This window comes from Rhineura floridana, chromosome 4, assembly GCF_030035675.1.
Source record: "Rhineura floridana isolate rRhiFlo1 chromosome 4, rRhiFlo1.hap2, whole genome shotgun sequence".
Lineage (NCBI taxonomy): Eukaryota > Metazoa > Chordata > Lepidosauria > Squamata > Rhineuridae > Rhineura > Rhineura floridana.
In genome coordinates, this window is record NC_084483.1 from 84,151,096 (window position 1) to 84,177,386 (window position 26,291).

The 26,291-nt window shown below is 40.5% G+C and overlaps 1 protein-coding gene across 4 annotated transcripts in view; it reads left to right on the forward strand.

The window, feature by feature from the left end:
- Nucleotides 1-1,404: 1,404 nt before the first annotated feature.
- The window catches only part of SOBP (sine oculis binding protein homolog), a 262,570-nt gene continuing 237,683 nt past the window's right edge, over nt 1,405-26,291 (forward strand). For 3 of the 4 annotated variants that reach the window (XM_061623522.1, XM_061623525.1, XM_061623523.1), the window contains exon 1: nt 1,405-2,548. In XM_061623522.1, coding sequence (XP_061479506.1) covers nt 2,453-2,548 — 96 coding nt within the window. In that variant the 5' untranslated portion in view covers nt 1,405-2,452. The remainder of the gene's footprint in view (nt 2,549-26,291) is intronic. The other variant, XM_061623524.1, reaches the window with a different exon arrangement.

Below are 26,291 nucleotides of genomic sequence, written 5' to 3' on the forward strand. Positions count from 1 at the left end.
CAGATAATTATGAACTGCCAAAGTGTAGGTAAGCACGAACCAGGAATAATCAATGTATCCCCCTTCACTGTGTGCAGTAATTCAGTGCTTCATTTTGCAAGTTCATCCTATAATCACACCAATCATCATCCTGCATTTCCTCTCCACCCCTATAAAGAGGGAATTAAAATAGAAGTAAACAAAGTTTTTTTCATGATAGAGACATCTTCTCAGACAGAACTTAACTGGGTTTATATATAATCAAAAAGTGCAAGGTGACATCATGTGACATGTTAAATTTCAAAATTTCCAAACTAACAACTGCAATGAGCTCCCCCTGCTTTTTAAAATTATTGGAAAAACTTAAGTTATTTGGAGTCTGCTTTCAAGCTAGAGAAACATACTAGTGATGATAGCTGTGTTCTACCTCCACTGTCAAAGGCAGTATGCTTCTGAAACAAATTGCTGGAAGCCTCAAGAGGGGAATGTGCTCTTGTGCCTAGGTCCTTCTTGTGGGCTTCCTACGGGTATCTGGTTGGCCACTGTGAGAACAGGATGCTGGACTAGATGGGCCATTGGCCTGATCCAACAGGCTCTCTTTATGTTAGAGGTGGGAAGACGATGTAAAAGAACATTACAGAAGGTTGTATTCCTTTGAGATATTTTTTTAAAAAAATATCTAAGGAACTATTTTTAAAAGAGAAAAGCATGTCCAAAGAATAGATAGAAGAGCTAGTATGGTGTAGTGGTTAGAGTTTAACTAGACCTGGAAGACCAGGGTTCAAATCCCCACTCAGACATGAACTTTGCTGGGTGACCTTGGGCCAGTCACAATCTTTCAGCCTAACCTACCTCACAGGGCTGATGTAATGAAAAACTGGAGGAAAAGTGGGATATAAATGTACTAATATTACATTTAAGTAATATATTTACCGTACTTGTGTTTTTAAAAAACCAGACAGGGACGGGGTCAAGCCTGGAAATCCTCCCCCATAATTCCTGATATTTTGTGGTGATGGAGGGTCTGGCAGGCAAAGGTACTCTGCCTTATCATTAAAGAACATGTCCTCAAACTGAATATGCTGGCACTGAAGGCAAGGTTCTGGGCCAAAACCTTGATGGCTCACATTAAGCCCTGGGAAGGAAGGGAGATATTCCCCTCCTCCTGCTCCTTGGACAAGCGATGCTTTTCTGCAGGACTCCTTGCACAGGGATGGAGAAGGGCCGGTTCCCAGTAGGGGCCTGCGTATGACTTCCTCCAGCCAAAAGCACACACAACAAAAGCCTCTAATTCTGTGTATGTCCCCTCTGCTTCTGTAATACTAGCGAGGCTCCAGTGGCTCAGCCCCTTCCAAACAGCCGCCCACCCATGGAAACGTCAAACTCCGCCCCAGCTGGAGTGCTTTCAGTGCGACTACATATGCATTTTTCTCCCAGTGGCGTGGGCAGGCAGGTTCTCTTTGCGCTGTTTTTTTGGGGTGGTGGTGTTCCCCCCTTTCCTAAAGATGGAATCGACCTGCAGAGATTGGCGGTAGGCCGGGCGGGCGACTAGCCAGCCAGCCTGTATCGCTCACGCAGCATCCTCCATCTATCCTGGCCGCGGGCTCAAAGGCTCTCTCGTGCGTTTTGCCTCCCCCACACAATTTCTTAGCTTGCTCCCACAGAAATGATCCTTGTCCCGCCACCCATTGCCTCCTTCCCCAGCCGAAGACAACCCTCTCTTCCAGTTATCTCCCCTCACATACGCACGCGCGCGCGTTTTGTGGGGAGCCTTGCCCATGTGTGTGCGTGTATTTATAAGAGGGGATTTAGGGCGTTTTAATTATATATACGCCCCAGCCACTTTGTTGGTCATAATGTTTCTGGTGGTGGGCAAGAGCATGTAACCGAAGATAGTGTGTGTGAGTGGGGGGAGAGGAGACAGAGAACGTGGCCGAATTCACTGGTGCTTTTTTCGCCATGGACGACCGCGGGGGAGGATGGTAACCGAAGCATAAGAAGTCTCTCTCCCCTTTGAATGTGAGCAGCAGCAGCAGGAGAAGAGGCGGAGGATTTGGTGACAGTGGAAGCCCCGCCCGCTGCCTGGGCAGGGGGGCCGTCCTGCGCCCCCCCCCTAGAAGAAGCTGGACTGGCTTCTTTCTTTCTCTTTCTCTCCCCCCACGCACTCCCCTCCTTCACTCTCACATTCACACACGCACGCACGCACGCAGAGCAAGTCTCTCGCGCTTCCTTATGCAGACAGACAGGGAGACAGAAGATGGCTGACTCGCCAGGGCAACCCACAGTCCAGCCCGCCTGCATCCCCAACCCTCCGAGAGCCGCTTTCTCCTTTGACACTCGCTGACGCCTTCGCCCAGCACTGAAAGTCGCCACCCCCAGGCCTCCCTCCCTTTCCACAAGCTTCCCCCCTCCCCACGAACCCAAATAATACCAGCAGCCATTTCATCTCCACCAAAGTAGATACACACAAAAAATGGCAGAAATGGAGAAAGAAGGGAGACCTCCAGAAAATAAAAGAAGCAGGAAACCGGCTCACCCCGTGAAAAGGGAAATCAATGAAGAGATGAAGGTATGTGCGCGCGCCTCTCTCTCTCTCTCTCTCTCTCTCACACACACACACACACACACAGATGGGAAAAGGAAAAAGGGAGAGATGGGGGAGGCTCTTCGCAAACACCTCCTAGTAACCTCATTTCGTTCCCCCCGTGTGTGGATATGCAATAAAGGATTTCTTGTTTTGTTTTTTTAGAAACCCCCCCCCCCACACACAAATAGGATGGACGAAATATGTCTCGAACTCTTTCTCCTGAACTGCAAATAGAGACCAGTTCACAGGCTATAAAGCCAGGTCACTGAGTAGCTTTGATTTATTACTATTAATCATCATCATCAGTTTAAAAAATAAACTTTCCACCCTGTAGAGGCTTCAGCGACTCTTCCGACACCCCACCTTTTCTGTGCCAAATGCTAGCAAATAGCCCAGAAGATGTTAAAGTTAGAAAAGAAGCAAATCCTTTAAGTACTGTCTCCCTCTTCTCTAACCCCCCTCCCCTTTCCAGTAGCCAGCTGCAACTGTGTAATTAAATTGTCAAAGTGAAATGTTGGGGTCTGAACTGCACATCATTCTTGTACTAAGACACAGGGTCTTTTCTTCTCTCTTTTACTACCCCGTCTCTGTTTTCCATGCTTCACTTCACAGTTAATCAAACCAGCAGAGTGTTGTGTTGAAGAGGTGTCTGAAAAGGGTGCATGCATGTGTGTATGTGTGTATATATATATGTATGTATGTATGTATGTATGTATGTATGTATAATATGGGTTTGGAGAGGCTGGAGCTGGAGGACAGAAAGTAGATGTCTTGACAGGAAACCATGCCAGTCCAGCTGTATTCCAGAGGTAGTGCTGTGGGCTGGCTCTCCAGATGTTAGCATAGCAGAGGCTGCACAAAAACACATCTCAGGACTTCTGTCCTTAGGTTGTCGGCTGAGCTGAAATGGTCCTCTGTTACATGTTTTTATTATTCAACAAGCCCTTGTCTATATTTATTTTCTGCTTCTCGTCTGTCTTTACCCTCTGGCTTACACGTGTTGCAGGACTGAGATGAACTTGCTTTCCTTCAAAATAATGAAAGCATACAGTTTTGGATATGGAATGAAATGGCATTCAGTTCAATGGATCATTCACAATAGGTCTGATCATAGCTGTTACACTATGAAGTATTTTTATGTGTTGAGTGGTAAAATGTCTGTGTGTGACATGGAATCTAAGCTTATATGTGTAAGGATGTTAAGGTATATGGATTAGCAGGCTATTTTATTTATTGTTTTCACCAAATTGAAGGATAATGTTCCCCTTTCGTTCTTAAACCCAGCCCTTGAGGAAAGTTATGTCAGTTTGTTATGTTTGTATTCCTTCTTTTTGTATCCCCCCCCCGTTTGTGCTTATTCAGAATTTGTCCAAGAGCAGACAGATAAACATTTGAATAAAAATGATGGTATGTATAAGAGCAAAGTATCCTGCATACTAATATTTATTCATTATCTAGACTAGATCCTTTATATTCCTCTACAACAATTTTATTTCCTTTAGATATGTATGACACCTTATCTTACTTTGAGATGAAGCTTTATACACTCTTCAATGTAACAGTCTGGATCGTGTTTCGATTTGTTTATGGAGTTTTTTTGGAGGGCAGAAGAAAAGGGAGCAGTGGGTGTAGAAATCAGCCCCACTATGCATTATCCCTTTAAGACATTGCTTCATGCAATCTATGTGGACTTCAGTTTTTAAGTTTCATAGGTTCTAGGATTACAAATTAGCTAATTTTAATCAAAACATGTGAAATGTTATCCTGGCTGGATATAAAGGCTGACTGTGCTGGATCCTCTGGGTTTGTTTTATTTACTTTGGCTGCAGGCACACTTGGTGGTTTGGGAGATAGTTGTTCTTCTGCAGTATAACAGATGTTTGTCTGAAATAGTGAGGAAGAAACAAAAACAACACTGTCTGTCTGTCTGTGAAAGGAGGAAAAATGACAGTTTTTAAAAAAATAAAAAGGCCATGATATTAAGCATTAGTGTTAACCTTAATCAGATCAGTTTCTCTTTTCCTTAAACCTCTGCTAGTAGTTGAACAGCATTAAGAGAATAAATAAAACAGAATTTCAGCTGTATGAGCCATTGCCTCCAAGGTTGTGGGCTGACCTAGCTCGGAGACAGTTTTTATAGTTTGGGTGGTTGAAAGGTGAAAAACAACAGAAGCTTTTAGGCAGCCTAGACCACATGCCAGAGCAAGTTATCTTATTAAGCTTGGAGACCACATTCTTTTAATAGGATTGGTGGGTTTCCCCGTAATGGTCTTAAATTACAATGAAAGTTTTAAGTAGGTTGGCATCTGAGTGTGTTGCATATGTGGAAGGTTTGATTACAATTCTAAGAATAACTTCATGTATTGAATATATTGTAGGGATTTCCTCATCTTAATAGAGTTAAAGGGTATAGTAACAACAAATTGGTAACACTATAAAATGTGTGCAACAAAATGTCATAGTGAACACAATGTGCCCTTGTGTAGGTACATATCTGTACTGTTCAAACAGCTTGACTGCTTCCCTTCATCTGAACTGCTTTCATCTGGACCTGTGTAAAATAAGCTCTGGTAAGTAATCACGACAGAGCAGAAAGAAAGGAATGTATACAGCAATAGACAGCCTAAGCTGTAAAAACTGTAACCTGAGTCCCAGCAGCAGATCAGATATCAAGGCTGTAAGGTAGGGGGAAATGAAAGAGATGAAGGGGAGGGAAAAAGGAGAGACAGGGTTGAGGAATGGAAAACTCAGCTTGGAAAATGAAGGGCTAGTAGGAGGGCCCCCTCAGGGAAATTTGGCTCAGGGATTAGGGAATTTTATCATGGTGTACAGTGACCTACTCAGGTTTCAGCCCACGTTGGATTGAATTGCTTCCATTTGCTAGGAGTAAGAAAAAGGGCCAGCGTGTATGTGATTCCCTCTCCCCACCCTCCTTCCAGTAATAAAAAGCCACTGGGTACAAGTGTCTATTTTAAGTACAGCAAATACAAGGCACTATGAATGAGTAATGAAATTACCTCATCATACAGATTTTCTTGAAGATTTGCTGTTTGATAGAGCCACATAATTTGTTTAATAATGATGGAGAGAAACTCACCCACTAATGTTTTCCAGTATCACATCAGCAATATCACTTGCTGCTCAATTTTAATATAACTGGAAACTGATGTTGTTTGCTGTTTCATCATGGTAGATATTAGGTTACATTTTGTTATCTCTAGCCCAATGTAGATGACAGTTGTAACAAATTTCAACTTAATACAACATTGCATGCAAAAAGTACATGGCTGCATACTTTGCCTATATTGAATTTCAGTAAAATTCAGTGAATTTTTCTGACAGAACTGTCTCACTGTAACCAATGCATTTGCACTGTCTTAGTTTTCCCAATCCTTCCTTCCTTCCTTCCTTCCTTCCTTCCTTCCTTCCTTCCTTCCTTCCTTCCTTCCTTCCTTCCTTCCTTCCTTCCTTCCTTCCTTCCTTCCTTCCTTCCTTCCTTCCTTTGTCTTCTACTGGGGATAAAGGATGTTCTTAGAATTGACTAGTAGTGTTGGGTTCTAGTGAGGTGAATATTGCAGAATGTTTAGCATTTACCATATCAAGAATATAATATACATTTGAGATGACACATACTTGATATTTGCGCATATATTTAATCTAATACAGAAATTCTGAAATTCCCATCCTGTTTATTCAAGAGGACTCCTATTAATGTTAGAAGGATGGTTCCATATAAATAAAGGTCACAGACAAGTTTAATATGAGATAATGAGACAACTGTCAAAAATGCAAGAAAAGTGCTTGAACCATATTTAATTAAAGTACATTTGAATGAATTAATATGATTGTACCTACCAGATAGTACTGGAGATTTTCCTAAACAAGCTAGACTGAATTCATCTACACATTTACCTTTGTCAATGGTGAGGCTCATGATTAATCTGTTTTACAATTTTACAGACCACATGTGCCTGTGGTGTTTACCTTGTAAATTCTCAATAAGCAATTTGTAACTAAAATAGGCTTCACTCCTGATGCCTCCATCTGTTATAATTTATTAGTAAACTCTTTGAAAGGTTCTTGTATTTAAAAAATTCCTCTGGGGGTAGTTAAAATGTGATTGTCACAATGTGAAATTTAGAAAGAATGGCTCCGACAACAAAAGAGACCTAGAGACATTTAAAACTATCCTAGAAAAATGAATCCTCCGAAGAGCAAAGAAAGATGAACATATATATTATTAAGAAACCTCATGAAACATACTATGATACTGTTTCAGAGATTTCATCAAAGTAAGGGGCCATTATAAAACTTGGACAAGATACACCTTCCCCTTCAGAATATACTTGAGATACCTACCCCTGAAGTGGGTAGATATATTTTACAAAACAAAAATAACCCTGGGAACTAGTGCTGTTTATATAGGCTAGCCCATATTCATTGACAGTATTGGGCTTGAGTCTTAAAACCCAACAGAAAGAAAGAGAAATGATGACATTATATATTTTTGTCTGTGTATTAATTTATTTATTAGCTTGAGACAGATGTGTAACTTTGTGCTTTAGTTCTTAAGCTCACTCACGCAAGGAAGTAAAAGAAAGAAAATATCCATTCTACTTCTTTCAAAATCTGAAATAAGCATTCAGTAACATAACTTAGAAGAAAATTAGTCTGACAGACTTGTTCTCTTTTGTGTTTCCTACCTGCAGTTGCCAGGTCTCACCCCTTTTTTCCTAGCAGAGAAATGGTTGTATAAAAATATAGAGAAACATACATCAGTGAGATGAATGTTTAAGAAATAGGATAAATTTATTAATTATGCAACATTGAGCTCTGTGTTCTCTGCATGATGATAACACAGTAAAATGTATTCAGTGTACAGTATTGTGTAAATGAAAATCATTTCTGCTGCCTTTTAAAGCCTTTGGTCTCATAAAAGAAAGATCTACAATTATGTATCCACAAGTCTCCTTCTCTGTGCCGTGTATGAGAAAAATGTGTTTTTAAATACAGTATAATATGATAATACTGTAGTCTTTTCCATCAGCCATATGGGATAAATGTGTGCACTACACACAATCCAAAATATACAGTGTCGTGCATATCAAAATTATTGCAGGATTGTGGTCTGGGCTCTTTCAGGTGAAAATGAGCAAAAGCAAAACAAAAACAATTTTAGTGGAGTAGAAGGTTCTGGAGAATGCTGAAGTATTTTAATTAAGTTTCTTTGGCAAAAAATAATTGTCTGCCAATTGATAGCCCACAAGCATATCACCTGTTTTGTGAGTTTATATATTCCAGGGAACCTGGCTTTAACATTTCCTTGGCTTTTAACTTGTTAATTATATCTGAGACTTTGGAATTGCAATCCAGAATATTATCAATGTGAAAACAGAAACAGCAAAAAATATAAAGCTATCTGGTTGTCACAAAATCAAGGAATATAAAAGTAAGAACAGTGATTTGGGCTTCCTGCATCTTTGCTAGCCCTCTGCAGTCTAAGCACAATAACTCTTGACTGCCAACTCTTGATTGCATAGCATTGTGAAATGCAGTCTTCACCTCCATTTCCTCTCATTCCTTCCCCCTCTACTCAACATTTCTTTGTCCAGTGTCTCATTTTGAGTGCTCAAACCTATCCCACCCTTAAAAATAAGTTTTAATTTTCCTTGATACTGCAGCTTCATTCATATACCATCCTCTTTTCCTCCTCCCTTCATTCTGTTTGAATGAGTAGTCTGTACCTATTTCTTCCCTTCTTTTTTCCAACCTTATATTCAACTGGAATTGATGTATCAAATGTTTTCAATTACTTTTTCTTAGTCTATTTTCAGTGCTCATAGTTGTCAATGTGTCTGCATTCTTTGATATTTGATCTTCAGTATTGTACAGCTTGATATGCAGCCTGATCCTGCTCAAGTCACTGAGTACAATGGGACTTACTCTCAAGTAAATGTTCTTTGTTTGCTTCTCCTGTCTTTTGAGGCAAAGACTTGTCTTGGGAGTTCTCTCTCTCCATCCATTTAGTGTTGGTCTTCTTTGGTGGCTCTTTCTCATCATAGAAACCCCATACCATGTTATTGGGCCAAGAGAGAGGAGCCCATGTTGCAGATCCTCCTCATGCCAGGACCTAATTTTTTAAAAAAATGAAAAATGTTGGCATGGAGAAGAGACACAGCAAGGACATAACACATTGCCTGATTCTTGCAATATGGGAAGGAGCTGTGATGCAAGGGCTCCCACACAGCCAGTAATATAAGAAGCGTTTCCTCTCTCATCCACCTCTTGCTCTTCCATTGGGCATCTTCTGCCAACCCCCTTTGTCTCATCCTTCTCCCCCTCTTCTTCCTGTCTATGAGGTGTTTCTTCCTCTATTTGTCAAGTTATTTCCCTCTTCAGAAATTCTACTTCTTCCACCAACTTAGCTTTAACTGAATTTTCTTTGCTGCCTGAGTCAATCCATAATTCTTTCTGGGTGTTTTTTCAGTCTAATATTTATTTAAAATTATATGGGGTAGGAACTTTATCACTTCTGCAGTACTAGTACACAGGCAGTGCAAAGTAAATGCTAAACCAGGGATGGCAAACCAGATATTATTGCATTCCAATTCTCATCAATCCCAGCCAACATGGTCAGTGGTCAGTGATGATGGAATTTGTACAGCATCTGGAGGGGCACAGGTTAGAACATAGGGAAGTAGTGGTTGGTGGGGTGGTAAAGGCAGGGCAGCGTTGCACTCCTGGCTTCTGGATGCCGAGCATCACTGCCACTTACCAAGAGCAAAAGGGTGAGGTGCAGTGAGCATAGCATTGTGTGGGCATGGTGGTAGCATAGTGGCAGGTTCATCAGATTGGCTCCACCACACCTGTACCACCCTGAGTTCTCCACCTTCCCCCTCTCAGTTAGCAGCAGGAATGCTCAGCATCTGGAAGCCAGGTGTGCAATGCCACCTTGCCTTCACAGTCCCATTGTCCACTGTTGCATAGTGTTACACTGAGTCAGTCTATTGGTCCATCTAGTTCAGTGCTGTGTACACTGACTGGCAGCGGTTTCAGGCAGCCCTATCTGGAGATGCTGGGAATTGAACCAGACATCTACGGCATACAAGGCAGATGCTCTACCACTCAGTTATGGCCCTTATCCTTTCCTGCATTTAAATGCTGGTTGTAGCAGCAGCGGTAGTAGTACAATGTTCTATCCTTAAAATTAGAATTTCCAGTTTGATCTCTCTAGAGCTACACAAGAGGTCCAAGAGCAATTTAATGGGCAATATTCAACATAGTGTTATTGGAAGGCCATTTAAAAATGTCTTCATTGATTTTCAGGCATACATCCAAAACATCTATAATTCTGTATGGAATAGTACAAATCACATGAAAAAGAGAAATATAACTCCACATATACAGAAAAGACAACTGAACACCACATAATAGCTGTACTTTGATAACTGAGCAATGGAACCACAAGCAATTCTACAGGAGATGTGCGTTTTGCTACTGATGTGCTAATGATTTTTATTGTTGTAAGGTAATTACAATGGAAGAAGCAAATGATCATGCAGAAAGGGATATAAATTTTATGAATTCCAAATCCTTGTGCAATACATTTATTTGTTTATTTATAATATTATTTGTTATTACATTTATATCCCACCTTTCCTCAAAGGAGCACAAAGCGGTGTACAATACATTTATTTATTTATTTGTATTATTAATTATTATTACATTTCTTTCCCTCCTTTCCTCAAAGGAGCACAAGGTGGTATCCATGGTTCTCCATTTTATCCTCACAACAACCCTGTGAGGTAGGTTAGACTGAGAGACTGTGACTGGTCTCCTAGCAAGTTTCATGGCTGAGAGGGGATCCAAACCCTGGTCTCCCAAGTCCGTCCAATACTCTAACCACTGTGCCACACTGGCTCTCACACTGGCTTTGAGGGGGCCCTTTTATGCTCCTTTTTGTTTACAAACCTAATAAAACCATACCCACACTGACAAAATTGTTTTTAAGAGTTCAGCTTCACACAGGATTGTGGCGCATCTACTGGTATGCTTGCTAAAACAATCATTATGCAGGGATCTTTTTTCCTCAAGGTCTGATGGTTCTCCTCAGAGGCTTGTCATATGTCACTGTAGAAGATAACAATGGAAAGAGCTGGAAATAATAACAAATATGTGGGTTACTGAATGTATTTCAACTCAAATCCATCCTGTTCTCTTCAGGCCTATCTAGCTAATATGTTGATGATGGTGATAAATGTTGAATACTACAAGAAAATGAACCTAGTAATAATAAACACATATATAGCATTTTTTATTAGTATTGCCTTTTTAAAAAGTTATTCACGGCCTGGGCATGTGCTGCTTAAAGGTACCTAAGCAGGCCTGAATCTAGTCAGTGTCTGCCTGGGGACACCTATATGTCAGCAGTGCAGAACCTCAAGCCCATGGGCCTAATTAGGCCCACTAGGCCTCCCCATTTGGCCCGTGGCATGGTTTGGACCAAAACTTGCCCAGCTGTTCATCATCTGATGTCACATGATATCAGACACAGGGATCAAACTGAAAAACAAGAGTCAGGAGTATACTCTAAGGATTATAATACTTAGAGCACATACTGAGGATTATAATCCTTAAAAATCACCTTGTAAAGTGATCAGGTAAGGCACAGAAAATACTGGCTTGCTTAAGGCTACCAAGTGAGTTCATGCTCAGGTGAGATTTGAACTAATGATTTCCTAGCTCACCCTCCTATCCACAGTGCTTCAACAAGCTTTATTTGGTGTCTTTGTTCTGTGAGAACAGCTCAGTTATTACTGAATAGAAATTTCAGTTTTAGTTTATAGGTGTCACTGTGAGCCCTATAGGCACTGATTGTGCTGTGGAATTGTGTTATTAAGGATGATAATCTAAACTAATGGTTAAATATAGGCTAACTGTTCTCTAAGCTGATAAGGTCCAATGGCTCTTTGTTCTCCTTTACCCTTTCTCACCCGTTCTGTCCCCAGAAGACCCAAGGCATTTTGATTCCTCAGGCAAAAAACACAAATTGCATCTATTCCATGTAAGTAGAAATATTATAGTAAACGAAACAACTGGCAATTTGTTGCTACTTCAGAATATGGTTGCTTGAGCATGTGAGCTGCCTCATCTTGCCTAACAGTACATCCAAGTCCTGCTTTTTCCTCTTAGGTTAGCATTTCAAGTTCTTCTCTTTTTTTCCATCAGTCAGAATGGTATGTCTCATCTTTCTTCCCATTACCTCTTCAGGGAATCCCATTATTTCCAACTCATGATTTCCTTGGTCCAACTTGCCAGTGAACCTCCCAAGCTGATATTTTGTACAACGGCTTTCATGACTCAACCAATATTTAACACTTGACTGATGCTTCAGCTTTTTTTCTTCAAGTGTAGTTGGGTGTTTTTGTCCACATGCCACCTTTCACCTGCATAACCCAATCTTTATATTAGGGGATTCCTTTGGTCTTCCTACTATTTCTTCCTAGAAATCTAATTCATCAACACGAATGATTATGTAAAAGGCCCATCTTTCTGCAAAAATCTAACAGCTTGTGTGCATATGGGGTTTGCTGGCGGTAGAATATTCCTTTGTTACCTCTATGTTGCATGATATGAAACATAAGCATTAAACATAATTACAGTAGGGCCCCGCTCATACAGCGGGTTACATTCTGGACCCCCGCTGTAAAGTGAAAACCGCTGTAAAGCGGATCCCATTGACTTACATTGACCAAAATGGTGCCCGGCGGCAAAAAACCGCCGTTAAAGCTGAAAAAACGCTGTAAAGCGGGGCCTTTCTACAATTCACAACCACTGTAATAGCGGAACACTGTAAAGCGAAGCGCTGTAAAGCGGGACCCTACTGTACTAGGAATAAGCCCCACTGGGCTCAGTGAGATTTACTTCCAAGTAAGCATAAATAGGATTGTACTGCAAGGCTACAATCCAATGCACACTTATTTGGGAGTAAACTCCACTGTGTGAGAATTAAATCTGAGAAAGCATACATAGGATTACATTGCAAGAGCCACTTTTCACATTACTTTTTTTCAGCTATCTTATCTATGTTCTAAGCTACATGCAGATATCACTCCAAAATAGTTAGGTGCATGTTGTTTCATCACCAGAATGTATATTTGGCCAACTAGCTTTTGAAGTTTTTCTTGAATGCTTGTCTTGCCAACAATGTATACTTAATAATAAGATTAATAAAAAAAATGCATAACAATAAATTGTTTTTAGGATGAACATTTTATTGGCCACAAATTAGGGCAATTAAATTTGTTAAATTAACCCCCTTGCAGAGGGGTTTGGCGTTCACAGCAACAGCATATCTGAATCCTTTTTTTCTTTAACCAGCTGGCCTAAATGTTTATTGCAAACTTTCCACATGGAAAAAAAGATATATCAAAAATTGGATTGGGCATGCAGGATTGGTTGTCTGTTTCTCTATATTGTGGCCAGTATCAAAAATAGTCCTAAAAGAGGCAATAGTTGATATATTACTCTACACCGTTCTTGTCACTAATTTTGCAGCCACCTTGAACAGCATATAATCATCCCAGTTTCATTATTGCATTAAAATGCTTTTCTTAATGGACTTTCTATATCCACACATTCAAGCTTTAATTAAATTTATCTTAATTCTATTACTTCTTTCCATATTGTGATCCTGGCAGTATCTATTATTCATTGCACATTGCTTTTCCATTGGTGTCCCAATGATTTACATTATTTCTATATACAAATGTGTTTTATCCCAACCTTCCTCCAAGAATGTCAGGATGGTATGTGTGGGATTATCATGTTGGCTGCACTTGCGCATAACACTGAGCCATGATTTGTTTAAAACATGGTTTGTTTGTCTCACAGATGTGCAAACAAGGATTATTTCTTCAGTGTTTAATTTGGTTTCCAGCTGCTCTTGCCTCATGCCTCTGTAGGTTGGTGAGTATCTTCAGTGTGATAGCCAAACAAATCATGGTTAAGCAACCCATATCTGTTAGATTCAGATGTAATGCCAAACCATGGTTAAAACAGGCCACAGTTTGTAAGCCAATAAGTTTTAGTAAGTGGCTTCTCATTATGCTTTGTTGCCATAAAACAAACAATGGTTAGTCTGCTTGGCTTAATTCAGATGTTCAAACAAACCACACTTTGGTTTAACAAACCATGGTTTAGTGTTATATGTGAAACAGGCCATTGTATCATCAAGGCTACTTTGTGTGGGACATTTGCCTGGGAGATAGCGAATGCATTCAGAAGTAATGTTAAAGCATGGTTTAGCACTATGAGAACAATAGTGGTTGATGGCACAGGAAAGGGGGAAGGAGGCATTGCATATCTGATTTCCAGATGGCAAGCATCGCTGCTGCTTACTGACAGGAACAAGACACGGGGAGCACAGTGTGGTACAGGTACAGCAGCAGGAGTGTTGGATTGGCTCCATCACTGCGCCCGCACTTCCCTGTACCTCACCCTTCCCTATTTTGGTAAACAGCAGTGATGCTTGCCATCTAGAAGCCAGGTACACAATGCTGCCCGCCTTTGCTGGTTCATCGAATGCTACTATATGAGAATGAACCTCAGTAAGCATTGGACTCATGCACTTTGCCCTCCTCCTCTGGTGCAGCCAAAAGAAGATCAGAAGCTAGTTTCATAAACTATAATTGAAGTTGGCTTATTTAAACTAACCATAGTTAAGATTAACCACATTTTAGAGTTCAGACAACAAACTAAACTACAGTTAATCTGAAGCAGAAGCATTTGAACTACTTGTGATTTGTCCAAGAACATCCACTGATTGTCATGGTTGAGCCAGGATTTTAACCTGGATTTTCTATATACAAAATGAACACTTTAGTCACTACACTACAGAAAAACAAAATGCTTTCCAGGGAATATACTTTTCTTACTAATTTGCTGTGGAGACACTATACATATTTTTTCAGGCTAATATTATGGGGTCATTACATATTCTCAGGATGAGAACTTTAGAACTGCCCGGTTTTGGCATGGAAACAGCCTTGATTGCCTGGTATGATGACCCCTGTCGGGAGAGAGACAGGGGGAGCGCTGTAATGAGTTTGCTAGGCACTTCCAGGATAAAATCTTTAGCATCCGCCAGGGCTTAGACTCCAGTGTTATAGCAGGTGAATCAAGCAAAGTATCCAGAGCACAGCCTTGTCCCGATTTCTTGGATGAGTTTCAGTTGGTGCAGCTTGAGGACGTTGACAAGGTGCTTGGATAGGTTTGTGCAACCACTTCTGTGCTGGATCCTTGCCCTTCTTGGCTAATAAAAGCTAGCAGGGATCGAACAGCCGGCTGGGCCAGGGAGGTGATTAATGCCTCTCTGTGAGAGGGGGTGGTCCCTGGCTGCCTGAAAGAGGCAGTAGTGAGACCATTCCTGAAGAAACCCTCCCTGGACCCAGAAAATCTTAATAACTATAGGCCAGTAGCAAATGTTCCATTCCTGGGCAAGGTACTTGAACGAGTGGTTGTGGGCCAGCTCCAGACACTCTTGGATGAGACCGATTATCTGGATCCATTTCAGTCAGGTTTCAGGCCTGGTTTTAGCACAGAAACAGCCTTGGTCGCCCTGTATGATGATCTTTGTCGGGAGAGAGATAAGGGGAGTGTGACTCTGTTGATTCTCCTTGATCTCTCAGCGGCTTTCGATACCATCGACCATGGTATCCTTCTGGAAAGACTGGCTGAGTTGGGAGTGGGAGGTACTGCATTGCAGTGGTTCCGCTCCTCCTTGGCAGGTCGCCTCCAGAAGTTGGTGCTTGGGGAACATTGCTCGGCACCCTGGACTCACCAGTGTGGGGTTCCGCAGGGGTCAGTTGTGTCCCCCATGCTGTTCAACATCTACATGAAACCGTTGGGTGCGGTCATCCGGAGCTTTGGAGTGCGTTGCCATCACTATGCTGATGACATGCAGCTCTATTTCTCCTTTTCATCTTCTTCAGGTGAGGCTGTCAATGTACTGAACCAGTGCCTGGCTGCGACAATGGACTGGATGAGGGCTAATAAACTGAGGCTCAATCCAGACAAGACAAGAACTGGGTGGTTCTGCTGACCAGATGGTGGATGTCCAACCTGTACTGGATGGGGTTGCCCTCCCCTGAAGGAGCAGGTTCATAGCTTGGGGGTTCTCCTAGAACCATCTCTGTCACTTGAGGCTCAGGTAGCCTCGGTGGCACGGAGTGCCTTCTACCAGCTTCGGTTGGTGGCACAACTATGTCCCTATCTGGACAGGGATAACCTGGCTTCAGTTGTCCATGCTCTGGTAACCTCTAAATTAGATTACCGCAATGCACTCTACGTGGGGCTGCCTTTGAAGACGGTTCGGAAACTGCAGTTTGTGTAAAATGCAGCGGCCAGATTGGTAACAGGGACCAGACGGTCCGAACATATAAAACCGATTCTTGCCCGCTTGCACTGGCTGCCTGTATGTTTCCGAGCTCGATTCAAGGTGCTGGTTTTGACCTATAAAGCCTTATACGGCTTGGGACCACAATACCTGATGGAACGCCTCTCCCGATACGAACCCACCCATACACTATGTTCAAGATCAAAGGCCCTCCTCCGGGTGCCTACTCCAAGGGAAGCTTGGAGGATGGCAACAAGGGAGAGGGCCTTCTCAGTGGTGGCCCCCAAATTATGGAATGATGTTTTTGACGAGGTGTGCCTGGCGCCATCACTGTTATCTTTTCGGTGCCAGGTCAAGACTTTCCTCTTCTCCCAGGCATTTTAGCATGTGTTTTATATTGTTTTAAATTTTTAAATTGTATTTTAGATTGTTTTTTAAAAGATGTATTTTTAAATTGTATATGTTTTTAGTTACTGTAAACCACCCAGAGAGCTTCGGCTATGGGGCGGTATACAAGTATAATAAATAGATAAATATAAATAAATAAATATAGCTTACTGCTAAATGTGATGCTATGAAGGTAGATTACAAATATCTTGTATTTATTTTATACATCTGCTTTATGTAGTTTTGTGTAAATCTCATCCTTTTAACAACTGTAGCCTTGTTCATGCAACATTCCTGAACTTATGTTTAACATTAAGAATCTGAATAGTGCCAGTAAACTCAATGAGGCTACTCATGAGCTAAGATTTGGCATACATTTAGCAGCTTTATAGCTCCAAAGTTGGAGTCTGCAGCAGAAAGTGTTTTTAATGCAAAGTATGTTTATAATAACCTTCATTGTAAAGTTAAATATTCATACCTGTGTTAAGAACCAACTTTACTAAGTGTGGTCCTCCCTGTCTGGAGGGTTCAAGGTAGATTACAAAATATTAAGATTCATTTTTTACATTATTCCAAGGGTTGAGGCTGGGTCATAAATAGGATTGCCAGGTCAGAAGCATCCCAAAGACTAAGATTTCAGGGGCAGGCCCTAGTGATGTCATAGGGGCAGGTCATAGTGATGTAATGGGGATGAGCTGTAGTGATGTCACAGGGGCGGGCCCAAGTGATGTCATTAAGCATGATATATTAAGCATCAACCACAGTTGCTTGGAGCATACAATTCAAACAAACAAAACATTTCTCTGATTGGAAATTAAGATAGAAATCTTAGCTGAAAGATAGAGCCTGGATAGGGAACATTAAATTCAGCCTACTTGATTCTGGCAAGAAGGGTTTAAGTGCCCTCAGGCCAGGCCAATCACCAGAACGCCATTGTAGGAAGAAAGGAGCCTAGTGGAGCATAAAGGAGTTGTTAGATAAGAGCACTTGGGAGTAAAGATGGATGCCCCTGAAGGCTACAATTCTAAACACACTTACTAAGCCCCATAGAACTCAATAGGACTTATTTCTGAGTAGACATGGTTTGGATTGTGCTGTTCGTAAAGCTTGACTAGGGATCCTCTGCAAATATATCCATATCCAAGCAGGGTTGGCAACCAACTGCCTGCAATGCCCTGCCCCTACCTGTCAACATGGCTGCTCCAAACTTCTTTACAGAGTTGACCCTTCACTTCAGAAAGAGGTCTGAGAAATGAATAAGAGTAAGAAGATTCTCTACCCTTTTCTGTCTACCTTGTGGGCTGCTATAATCTCACTTTGACAGCCAACCCAATTCCAGTGAGTAATAATTGACAGAAAGAAAACACACATGGTTTGATCTATCTTGACAGACAGCAGTTTGGGAACAACAACAACAGCAGCCACACTTCCCAGTATGTAAAATCTTTTTTGCCACTATTGGGCAAGAAACAAATAATCATGCAACCAAAAAGATGGATCATCAGTGGGTTTAAGGGGGTTGAGCTGAGCGCATGGAACCACTGTTGTTGCTTCTATGGATGTAAGGGAGTGAGGTTAAAGGTAAATGAAATGGAAACAGAAAAATAATAATAAAAGACAGTGATGATTTCCTAAATGCAATACCATACCAACAACAACAAAATTCCTATGAGTAAGGCAAACAAGTTAGCATCCCACAACCAGTCAGGATTCCTAACCGAAAACCAAAACTAAAAAAATCCTGGCATCCAGTCAGCCAAGGTCACAGAAATCCCCATGCAGCATAACCTGACCCAGGGGCTGAAGTTAGTGCAGAATGCTGTGGCATGATTGCTGACAAGAGTGAGACCTTATCAGCGCATAATACCTCTGCTGTGAAATCTGCACTGGTTGCTAATTTGCTACCAGGCCAAGTTCAAGGTGTGGTTTCCATGCTACGGGTGCCACATAGTAAGTGTTCTGCTCTTGTAAGAAATCAGTCCTTTAGTGTGGCAGCATCTATGGTTTGAAACTCCCTGAATATTAACATTAGGCAGGCACCTTCATTGTACTGTTTTCAGCACCTGCTAAAAACATTCTTGTTTAAGCAAGCCTATCCTTGCATGTAGAAGCTATTGTGTTTTTTAAACTGTTTTTAACTCATTGTTGGTTTTATTATTTTGAATGTTTTTAAATACCTGTCTTTAACTGGTTTTGCCAATAATTTTGTTGTTTTAATTCCTTCTGTAAACCGCTTTTAGTTTTTTTTACAATAAAGCAGTATATAAATGTTGTAAATAAAATACATAAATAAATTTTGGATTCACAGTGGCCCTTGGGTCTCTTTCCACTTTTAGGAACAAAGGAATCTACCTTATACCAACTCAAGCCATTTGATACCATCTAGCTCAGTACTGATGACATGGACTAGCATTGGCTCTCCAGGATTCCAAGGAATAGTCTTTTCCAAAAATTGGATTTTGGACCTTTGCATGCAAATATTTTCCCCTACCACTGAGCTACAGCCCTTCCCCTGTTTTAAAAAACATATCTTTTAAAATTGTTCTTTTCAATTCACTAATGAATGCATATTAGGGTTGCCAGGCTCAGGGCCTGATCCTGATCCTATATCTTTAGGAGAAGAGAAAGTCAGCCAAGTGCAGGTGTTCTTGCAACATTGTAATGGGAAAAACCACCAGGTGGAATTCTCCCTTCCTCCTGCACAACTTTTAAAGATACAGAAGACCTCTTGGAGGCTGGGCCTGGCAACTAAGAGGTCTTCTGTATCTTTAAAAGTTGTGCACGGGGAAGGGAGAATTCCACCTTGTGGTTTTTCCCATTACAATGTTGCAAGAACACCTGCACTTGGCTGACTTTCTCTTCTCCTAAAGATATAGGATCAGGAGTAGCCAGCTAAGAGGTCATTTCATGGAAGTTGGGGGCGATGGCTGATGTTTTGGTGTATATTTGGAGAACCAGACCACCTAGAAACGTAATGTTTTTTTTTAAATGAACGCCGAGAGTCTGGAGATTAAGCTGACTCATCCAGAGACCAAGAGAGGACCCCTAAAAGCCGGAGTATCTGGCTGAAAACCGGACATCTCGTAACCCTAGTCATAAATGATAACTTAGTGTGCATCCTTATATCATTTTATACTCACAGAAACAGTCTTAATGAAGGTCAGGTACAAATATTTTTATTAACTATAGAACATCTGGAGAAAACATGCGCTTCAGGTTTTTGGACATCAATGGTCCTTCTTTTGAGCCATCTCCATCTGCCTTTTTGCTGTCAGCCCAGAACTAGCTTCAAAACAGGCCTACAGGAATTTAATCACTCTAGATAAATGTGGGGGACTAACACAATGGTACACCTAACTCTATAGTAAACCATACATTTATTTAAATAAAACAATAAAGAATAATTATATTGAAGAGCTGGCCAATCTATCAATTTATGCTAAAGTTATTACATCTCTGTTAACTTTCTGAGATGCCTAGTGATTTACCACGACTCCTTTTAACAGCAAACTTAGCTGGTGAGTGCCAGTCATAAACATGTTTGTGACTAGGGTAGCCAAGTCAGAAGCATCCCAAAACCTGAGATTTTGGGGGCGGGCCATAGTAATGTCATGGGGTGGGCCTGAGTGATGTCACAGGGGTGGGCCCGAGTGATGTCATTAAGCATGATACATTAAGCATCAATCACAGTTGCTTGGAGCATACAATTAAAAAAATATCTGATTGGAAATTAAGCTAGACATCTTAGCTAAAAGATGGAGCCTGGGTAGGGAACATTTCATCTAGGCTACTTGCTTTCGACAAGAAGGGTTTGAGTGCCTTCAGGCCAGACCAGTCACCAGAAGGCCACTGTAGGAAGAAAGGAGCCTAGTGTTGTGGAGATGTTAGATGGGAGCATTTGGGAGTAAAGATGGATGCCCCTGAAGGCTGCAGTTCTAAACACACGTACTAAGGCCCATAGAACTCAACAGGACTTACTTCTGAGTAGATATAGTTTGGATTGTGCTGTTGGTAAAGCTTGACTAGGGATCCTCTGCAAAGACATCCATATCCAAGCAGGGTTGGCAACCCCCTGCCTGGAATGCCCTGTCCTTATCTTTTAATGTGGCTGCTCCAAACTTCTTCACAGATTTGAGTCTTCACTTCAGAAAGAGGTCTGAGAAATGAATAAGAATGAGAAGATTCTCTACCCTGTGGGCTGCTATAAACTCACTTTGACAGCTAATCCAATTCCAATGAGTAATAATTGACAGAGAGAAAACACACATGGTTTGGTCTACCTTCACTGGCAGCAGCTTGGGAACAACAATTGCAGCCACACTTTCAAATATGTGAATTTTCTTTTACCACTATTGGGCAAGAAACAAACTGCCATGCAGCCAACAAGGTGCATCATCAGTGGGTTTTAGGGGGTTGAGCTAAGCACATACAACCACTGCTGTTGCTTCTATGGATGTAAGGGAGTGAGGTTAAAGGTAAATGAAATGCAAACAGAAAATGAAAAACAAAAGACAGTGATGCTTTCCTAAATGCAATACCATACCAAACACAACAAGATTCCTATGAGTAATGCAGACAACTTAGCATCCCACAACCAGTCAGGATTCCTACCTGAAAACCAAAACTAAAAAAAATCCTGGCAGCCAGTCAGTTAATGCAGAATGCTGCGGCATGAATGCTGACATGAGTGAGATCCTATCAGCACATAATACCTCTGCTCTGAAATCTGCATTGGTTGCTGATTTGCTACCAGGCCAAGTTCAAGCTGTGCTTTCCATGTTATGGGTGCCACATAGTACTTGCTCTGCTCTTGTAAGAAATCAGTCCTGTAAAGTGGCAGCATTTTGGATACTCTGTTCATAGGGTTTTCATGGTATGAGGTGGTTTACCATTGCCTTCCTCTGACTTTGGACACATATCATACTTTGGACACATAATGAGAAGACATGATTCATTAGAAAAGACAATAATGCCGGTAAAAACAGAAGGGAGTAGAAAAAGAGGAAGACCAAACAAGAGATGGATTGATTTCATAAAGGAAGCCACAGACCTGAACTTACAAGATCTGAGCAGGGTGGTTCATGACAGATGCTATTGGAGGTCACTGATTCATAGGGTCGCCATAAGTCAAAATCGACTTGAAGGCAGAAAACAACAACAAAGTGGCAGCACCTATGCTTTGGAACTCCTTGCCTATTGACATTAGGCAGATGCCTCTTTTCAGCACCTGATAAAATCATTTTTGTTTAGGAAAGCCTAGCCAGGCATGTAGAAGCTATTGTGTTTTTTTATCTGTTTTTAACTCATTGTTTGTTTTATTATTTTGAACTTTTTAAATACATGTCTTTAACTGTTTTTGCCAAGAATTTTATTGTTTTAATTCTTTCTGTAACCTGCTTTGAGATTTTTTACAATAAAGCAGTATATAACTTTTGTAAATAAAATACATAAATTTTGGAGTCACTATGGCCCTGGAGTCTCTTCCCACTTTTAGGAACAAAGGAATCTGCCTTATACTGACTCAGGCCATTTGGTACCACATAGCTCAGTACTGATGACATGGACTAGCATTGGCTCTCCAGGATTCCAGGCAATAGTCTTTTCCAGAAATTGAATTCTGGACTTTTCCATGCAAAGCATATGCCCTACCAATGAGCTACAACCCTTCCCCTGTTTAAAAAAGTATCTGTTAAAATTGTTCTTTTCACTCTTGAATGCACTTCATACCTAGGGCAGATCCACACCATTCATTTAAAGTGCATTCAACACCCATTTGAAGCACATGAATCCCACCACAGAATCATGGGAACTGCAGTTTGTTAAGAGTGGTGAGAACTATAACTGTGAGGGGGAAATGGCAGGGGGAAGTCATGTGCTTTAAATGTGAGTTGGATGTGCTTTAAATGTATTGTGTCGATCCATTTAATAAATTTTTCCTGCATGTAAATTGTTTTAATTAATTTTTCAAAATGGAAATGAGCTATAAAGTATAGTGGGTGACCATGGGCTACTCACAATCTCTAAGGCTATCTGCCCCTCAAGATGAAAACAATGGTGAACCATGACCACCCCAAGGAAGAAGGGCATACTTAAAATGTAGAGGAAGTATTGTACAACCATAGTGTGAAACTGGATACATATTGGGACGCAGTATGAAGAAATATTTATATAAGCATGGCTATCAAATATGTTTATTATTTACACAACCTATAAAGATATTTATAGTGCAATTCTATGTTTGTTTACTCAGAAGCAAGTCCCAGTGTATTCAGTGGGGCTTACTCAAACAGGGAAAATTGCAGGCTCAAGTGATAAGAAACTTGTTCTTTTAACAAGCCGTTTAAGTTGAGACCTTATACCAGTCTGTGTTGGAATTGCTTTTTAATATGTTTTAAAACTTAAAAAAAATGTTTTTGAAGCTCTTAAAAATGTTTTTAAAGATGTTTTGTTTTAATATATTTTATAGCCTGTCTTTATGATTTTTAAAGTGTTTTTAGTGCTTTTGTTTGCTGCCCTGGACTCCTACTGGGAGGAAGGGTGGGATATAAATCACATAATAAAAATAAATAAATAAATAAACTTGATTCACCCAGCCCAAAATTCAGAATCATGCCACTTTAAGCTGTTTTGCAACTGTTTATACTTGTTTTATGGTTATTGGTTTTTAAAGGGATTTACTTCTTATTGTGAGCTGCTTTGGTTTCCAATCACCAACCCTACCTCACAGGGTTGTTGGAAAGACTCCATACATACACACACTTACTCTTGCAGGTGTAAAAATACACCCCATATAATAGTTTATTGTTAAACCAGTTGGTCATTGCAGAACATTTTTTAAAAAATCAGTATTAGTTTCCTACATAATAAAAACTGTGATACCTAGGTAAACCCTGCCTAACTGCTTTAAAAATAGGATTGGAGGGGGAGAGAAAGATTTGCAACACAAACACAATTCTTTGCTATGTTTACTCAAAAGTCCCATTAATTTACAGCACAATCCTAACCATGTCTACTCAAAAGTAAGTCCTAATGAAATGGGGTTTACTCTAGGTACATGGGATTAGCATTGCTTTACTCCCAGAAAAGCAAGTATTGGATTAAATACATTCATATTGCGAAGGTTTTCAAAGCACTGCTCTCTCCAACAGCCCAGAGTCTGACTCTTGCACACAAGAGAAAAAAAACTTCAAGCCATATTCTTACTCAAACTGAAAATCTCCAAACCACCATTTTCTGACATTGCAATTAAGTCTAGGCACTGCCTGGGTCAACAAATCACAACCCTGGCTTCACTTATTGGCTACAATCCTGAAAGGCGCAGTTAAGAGCTAGGAGCTGCTATGACAGATCTGTTAAACAGATTTAACAGTTGGGGGGGCTGACGTTTTAGTGTATATCTCGGGAACCAGACCACCTAGAAACTTTTTTTTCAATTGAAGTTGAGAGTCCAGAGATTAAGGTGAGTCACTTGGAGACCCAGAAGGGATCCCCAAAAGCCAGAGAATCTGCCCCAAAACTGGACACCTGGTAACCCTATTTGTGACTGAAATGGGGCTACTGAGAAACAAGATGAAGGTATTACCATGGTCTGGGAATACCAAGGCTTGCAGAAATAAAATCTTTAAAAAACTTCATAAGGGGCAACTCATTAAAAAAAAGCCAAGTAGACTGAATATGTTCAGGGGAGGGGATAATGGGAAGGAGGGAGGAATGGAGTACTGTGCAAGAGGGCATAGCTGGCTGGCTACCTGAAACTCACTGTAACATTTTCTTATAGACCCCACTGTATCAGCTATATTGTACATTTTTGAGGACAGTGTGTTCATAGTTCTTTTCTGTTAGTGAATTAATGGCAGAATTGTCTTTTTTTCCCAGATGCTTTTCTGTTCTAATTCATGTTACATTTTTAATCATTTTGAGCCGGTGCTTCTGATTTATGCATAGCCTATAATCTTCCTCAGGGACTCCACAGGGCAGTTGCAATGATTCCTCCTTGATCACTGTTTCTTTGATTGGTCCTGTAACAATATTCCCCTCTAATAAAATTTTACTTTTCTCTGTTTTTCTTTTTTCCCTTTATCTTTTTTCTTGCTATCACTGTCTTACTCCTTTGAGATGTTCAGTGTTTATATGCCTGTTGTTTGGCAGATATATTTCCACATGGAATTCTGTACTTAAGCAGTGTCAAGCAGGGATCTTCTCCTACTTCCCTTATTTTTATTAGCATTTTATTACTATTTGCACACCAGATTCAGTTTGTCCATTGGCTGTAGATGCCTGGAACTTGCATTATGAAAGTAATAAACTAGTTCAGGAATTCCTTCTTTTTGAACTGTGGTGTATTATATGTTACTATTACTCTTGAAATGCCATGATGATCTATCTATCTATCATCTATCTATCATCTATCAGCTATCTAACTATCCTCATTACTTTAAAATGTATACCTTTCATCTAAACATTTTCCAGGGAGTTTGCAATAAAAAAATAAAAAAAAATGAAAATAAGCCAATTGATAGAATATTTCAGCAAATTAAAACACCTGAGAGAACAAAGAGGGGCTTGCCTGGCATGTAATATTGTTGCTGTGTGGTTTCTACTAGTGAGTACTATCCAATGCAGTTTATTCACTGATGGAAGGAAAACATCCATGGAATAAAGGAGGGAAGACTTTTTTGGTTATTCCCTTCTCCATGCACCCCCAAATTTGCTCTTGTTGGTTGAGGGAACTTCTGGAGCAGATTTAGGGGGAAATGGAGGGAGCAGAGAAATATTTGAACATTACCTCCCTCTGTTGTTCCACTGACAAGTTCCTTCTGGTAGTGAATAGGCATCAATGGATGCTATCCAACGTGACTATCCTCTGGAAAATTTGTAAACTAATCCATTGTTAACAGATGCTCTGTTAGTGAAACAAATCAGTTTCAGCTTTGTCCTAATGAATTGGTAGTTGCTCATGTGGTATCTTATTTCCTGTGGAAATCTTGGTATTACTTACATATTCCACAGTTCTTCACCAACAGATCTGCTAATCTGTGCTCAGAATACAATTTCTTTACTGCTTCTTTAAGATGTAGTCATTCTTACCTGTCCATGTATATGGTCTAGCATTTTCTTCCTCATGAACATGGAGACCACAGCTTGTGTAGCCTTTACAAGTATTACTGAGACATTTAATAGGTAATTAATATAATAGGCATATGCTCATAGGACTGAATACTTGGAACACCTATCTATTGCTTTAAAGATATATTGATAGTAACATAAAAATATAAATTAATGTATTGCTTGTATATACTATCTATTGCTTGTATATACAATAAATGAATGCAGCATTTAATCTTTGAGGATCTCAGTTGGAGATGGGGCAGGGGGGAGGAGGAAAGGAAGGTGAAGCCCTATTACACAAGTGGAAGTGTGTTGCACAAGCAGACAGACATGGCTGGTTATCATCCAGTATGACTACAATTATTAATTGATATTCACATTAGAATTCAAGAGTTACATTTCAACAGCAACCATTGTATGTATAGAGGTACTTCCCTTGTGATGGACTGTAGTTTCATCCTTGAAGCTGTGATAATAAAGAAAATCATGAACAGTGTGTCCAATGGCCAGGCCTAGCATTCCTTTTTCAGCCAGTGCATATATTATTTCTTTGGCTGTAGGAAATTGGCATCCAGTCTGTTCCATGCTTCAGTATATAATTCCTTGGAGGGATCTGTACAAAGCTTGATTTCTTTTAGTGCATCAAAATACTGCACTGTAAGGCCTGTTATCAGGATTTGTTTTAAATCGCTGAACTCATCTCTATGCCATGTGGAGAAGTTGTATCAGAAGAGTTGTATGGACTGCAAAATTACATATGAATTTGCTAACATAATTCAGCATAACTAGAAGTCTTTGATCCCCTTTATTAATCTTGCAGTGTTGGCATATACA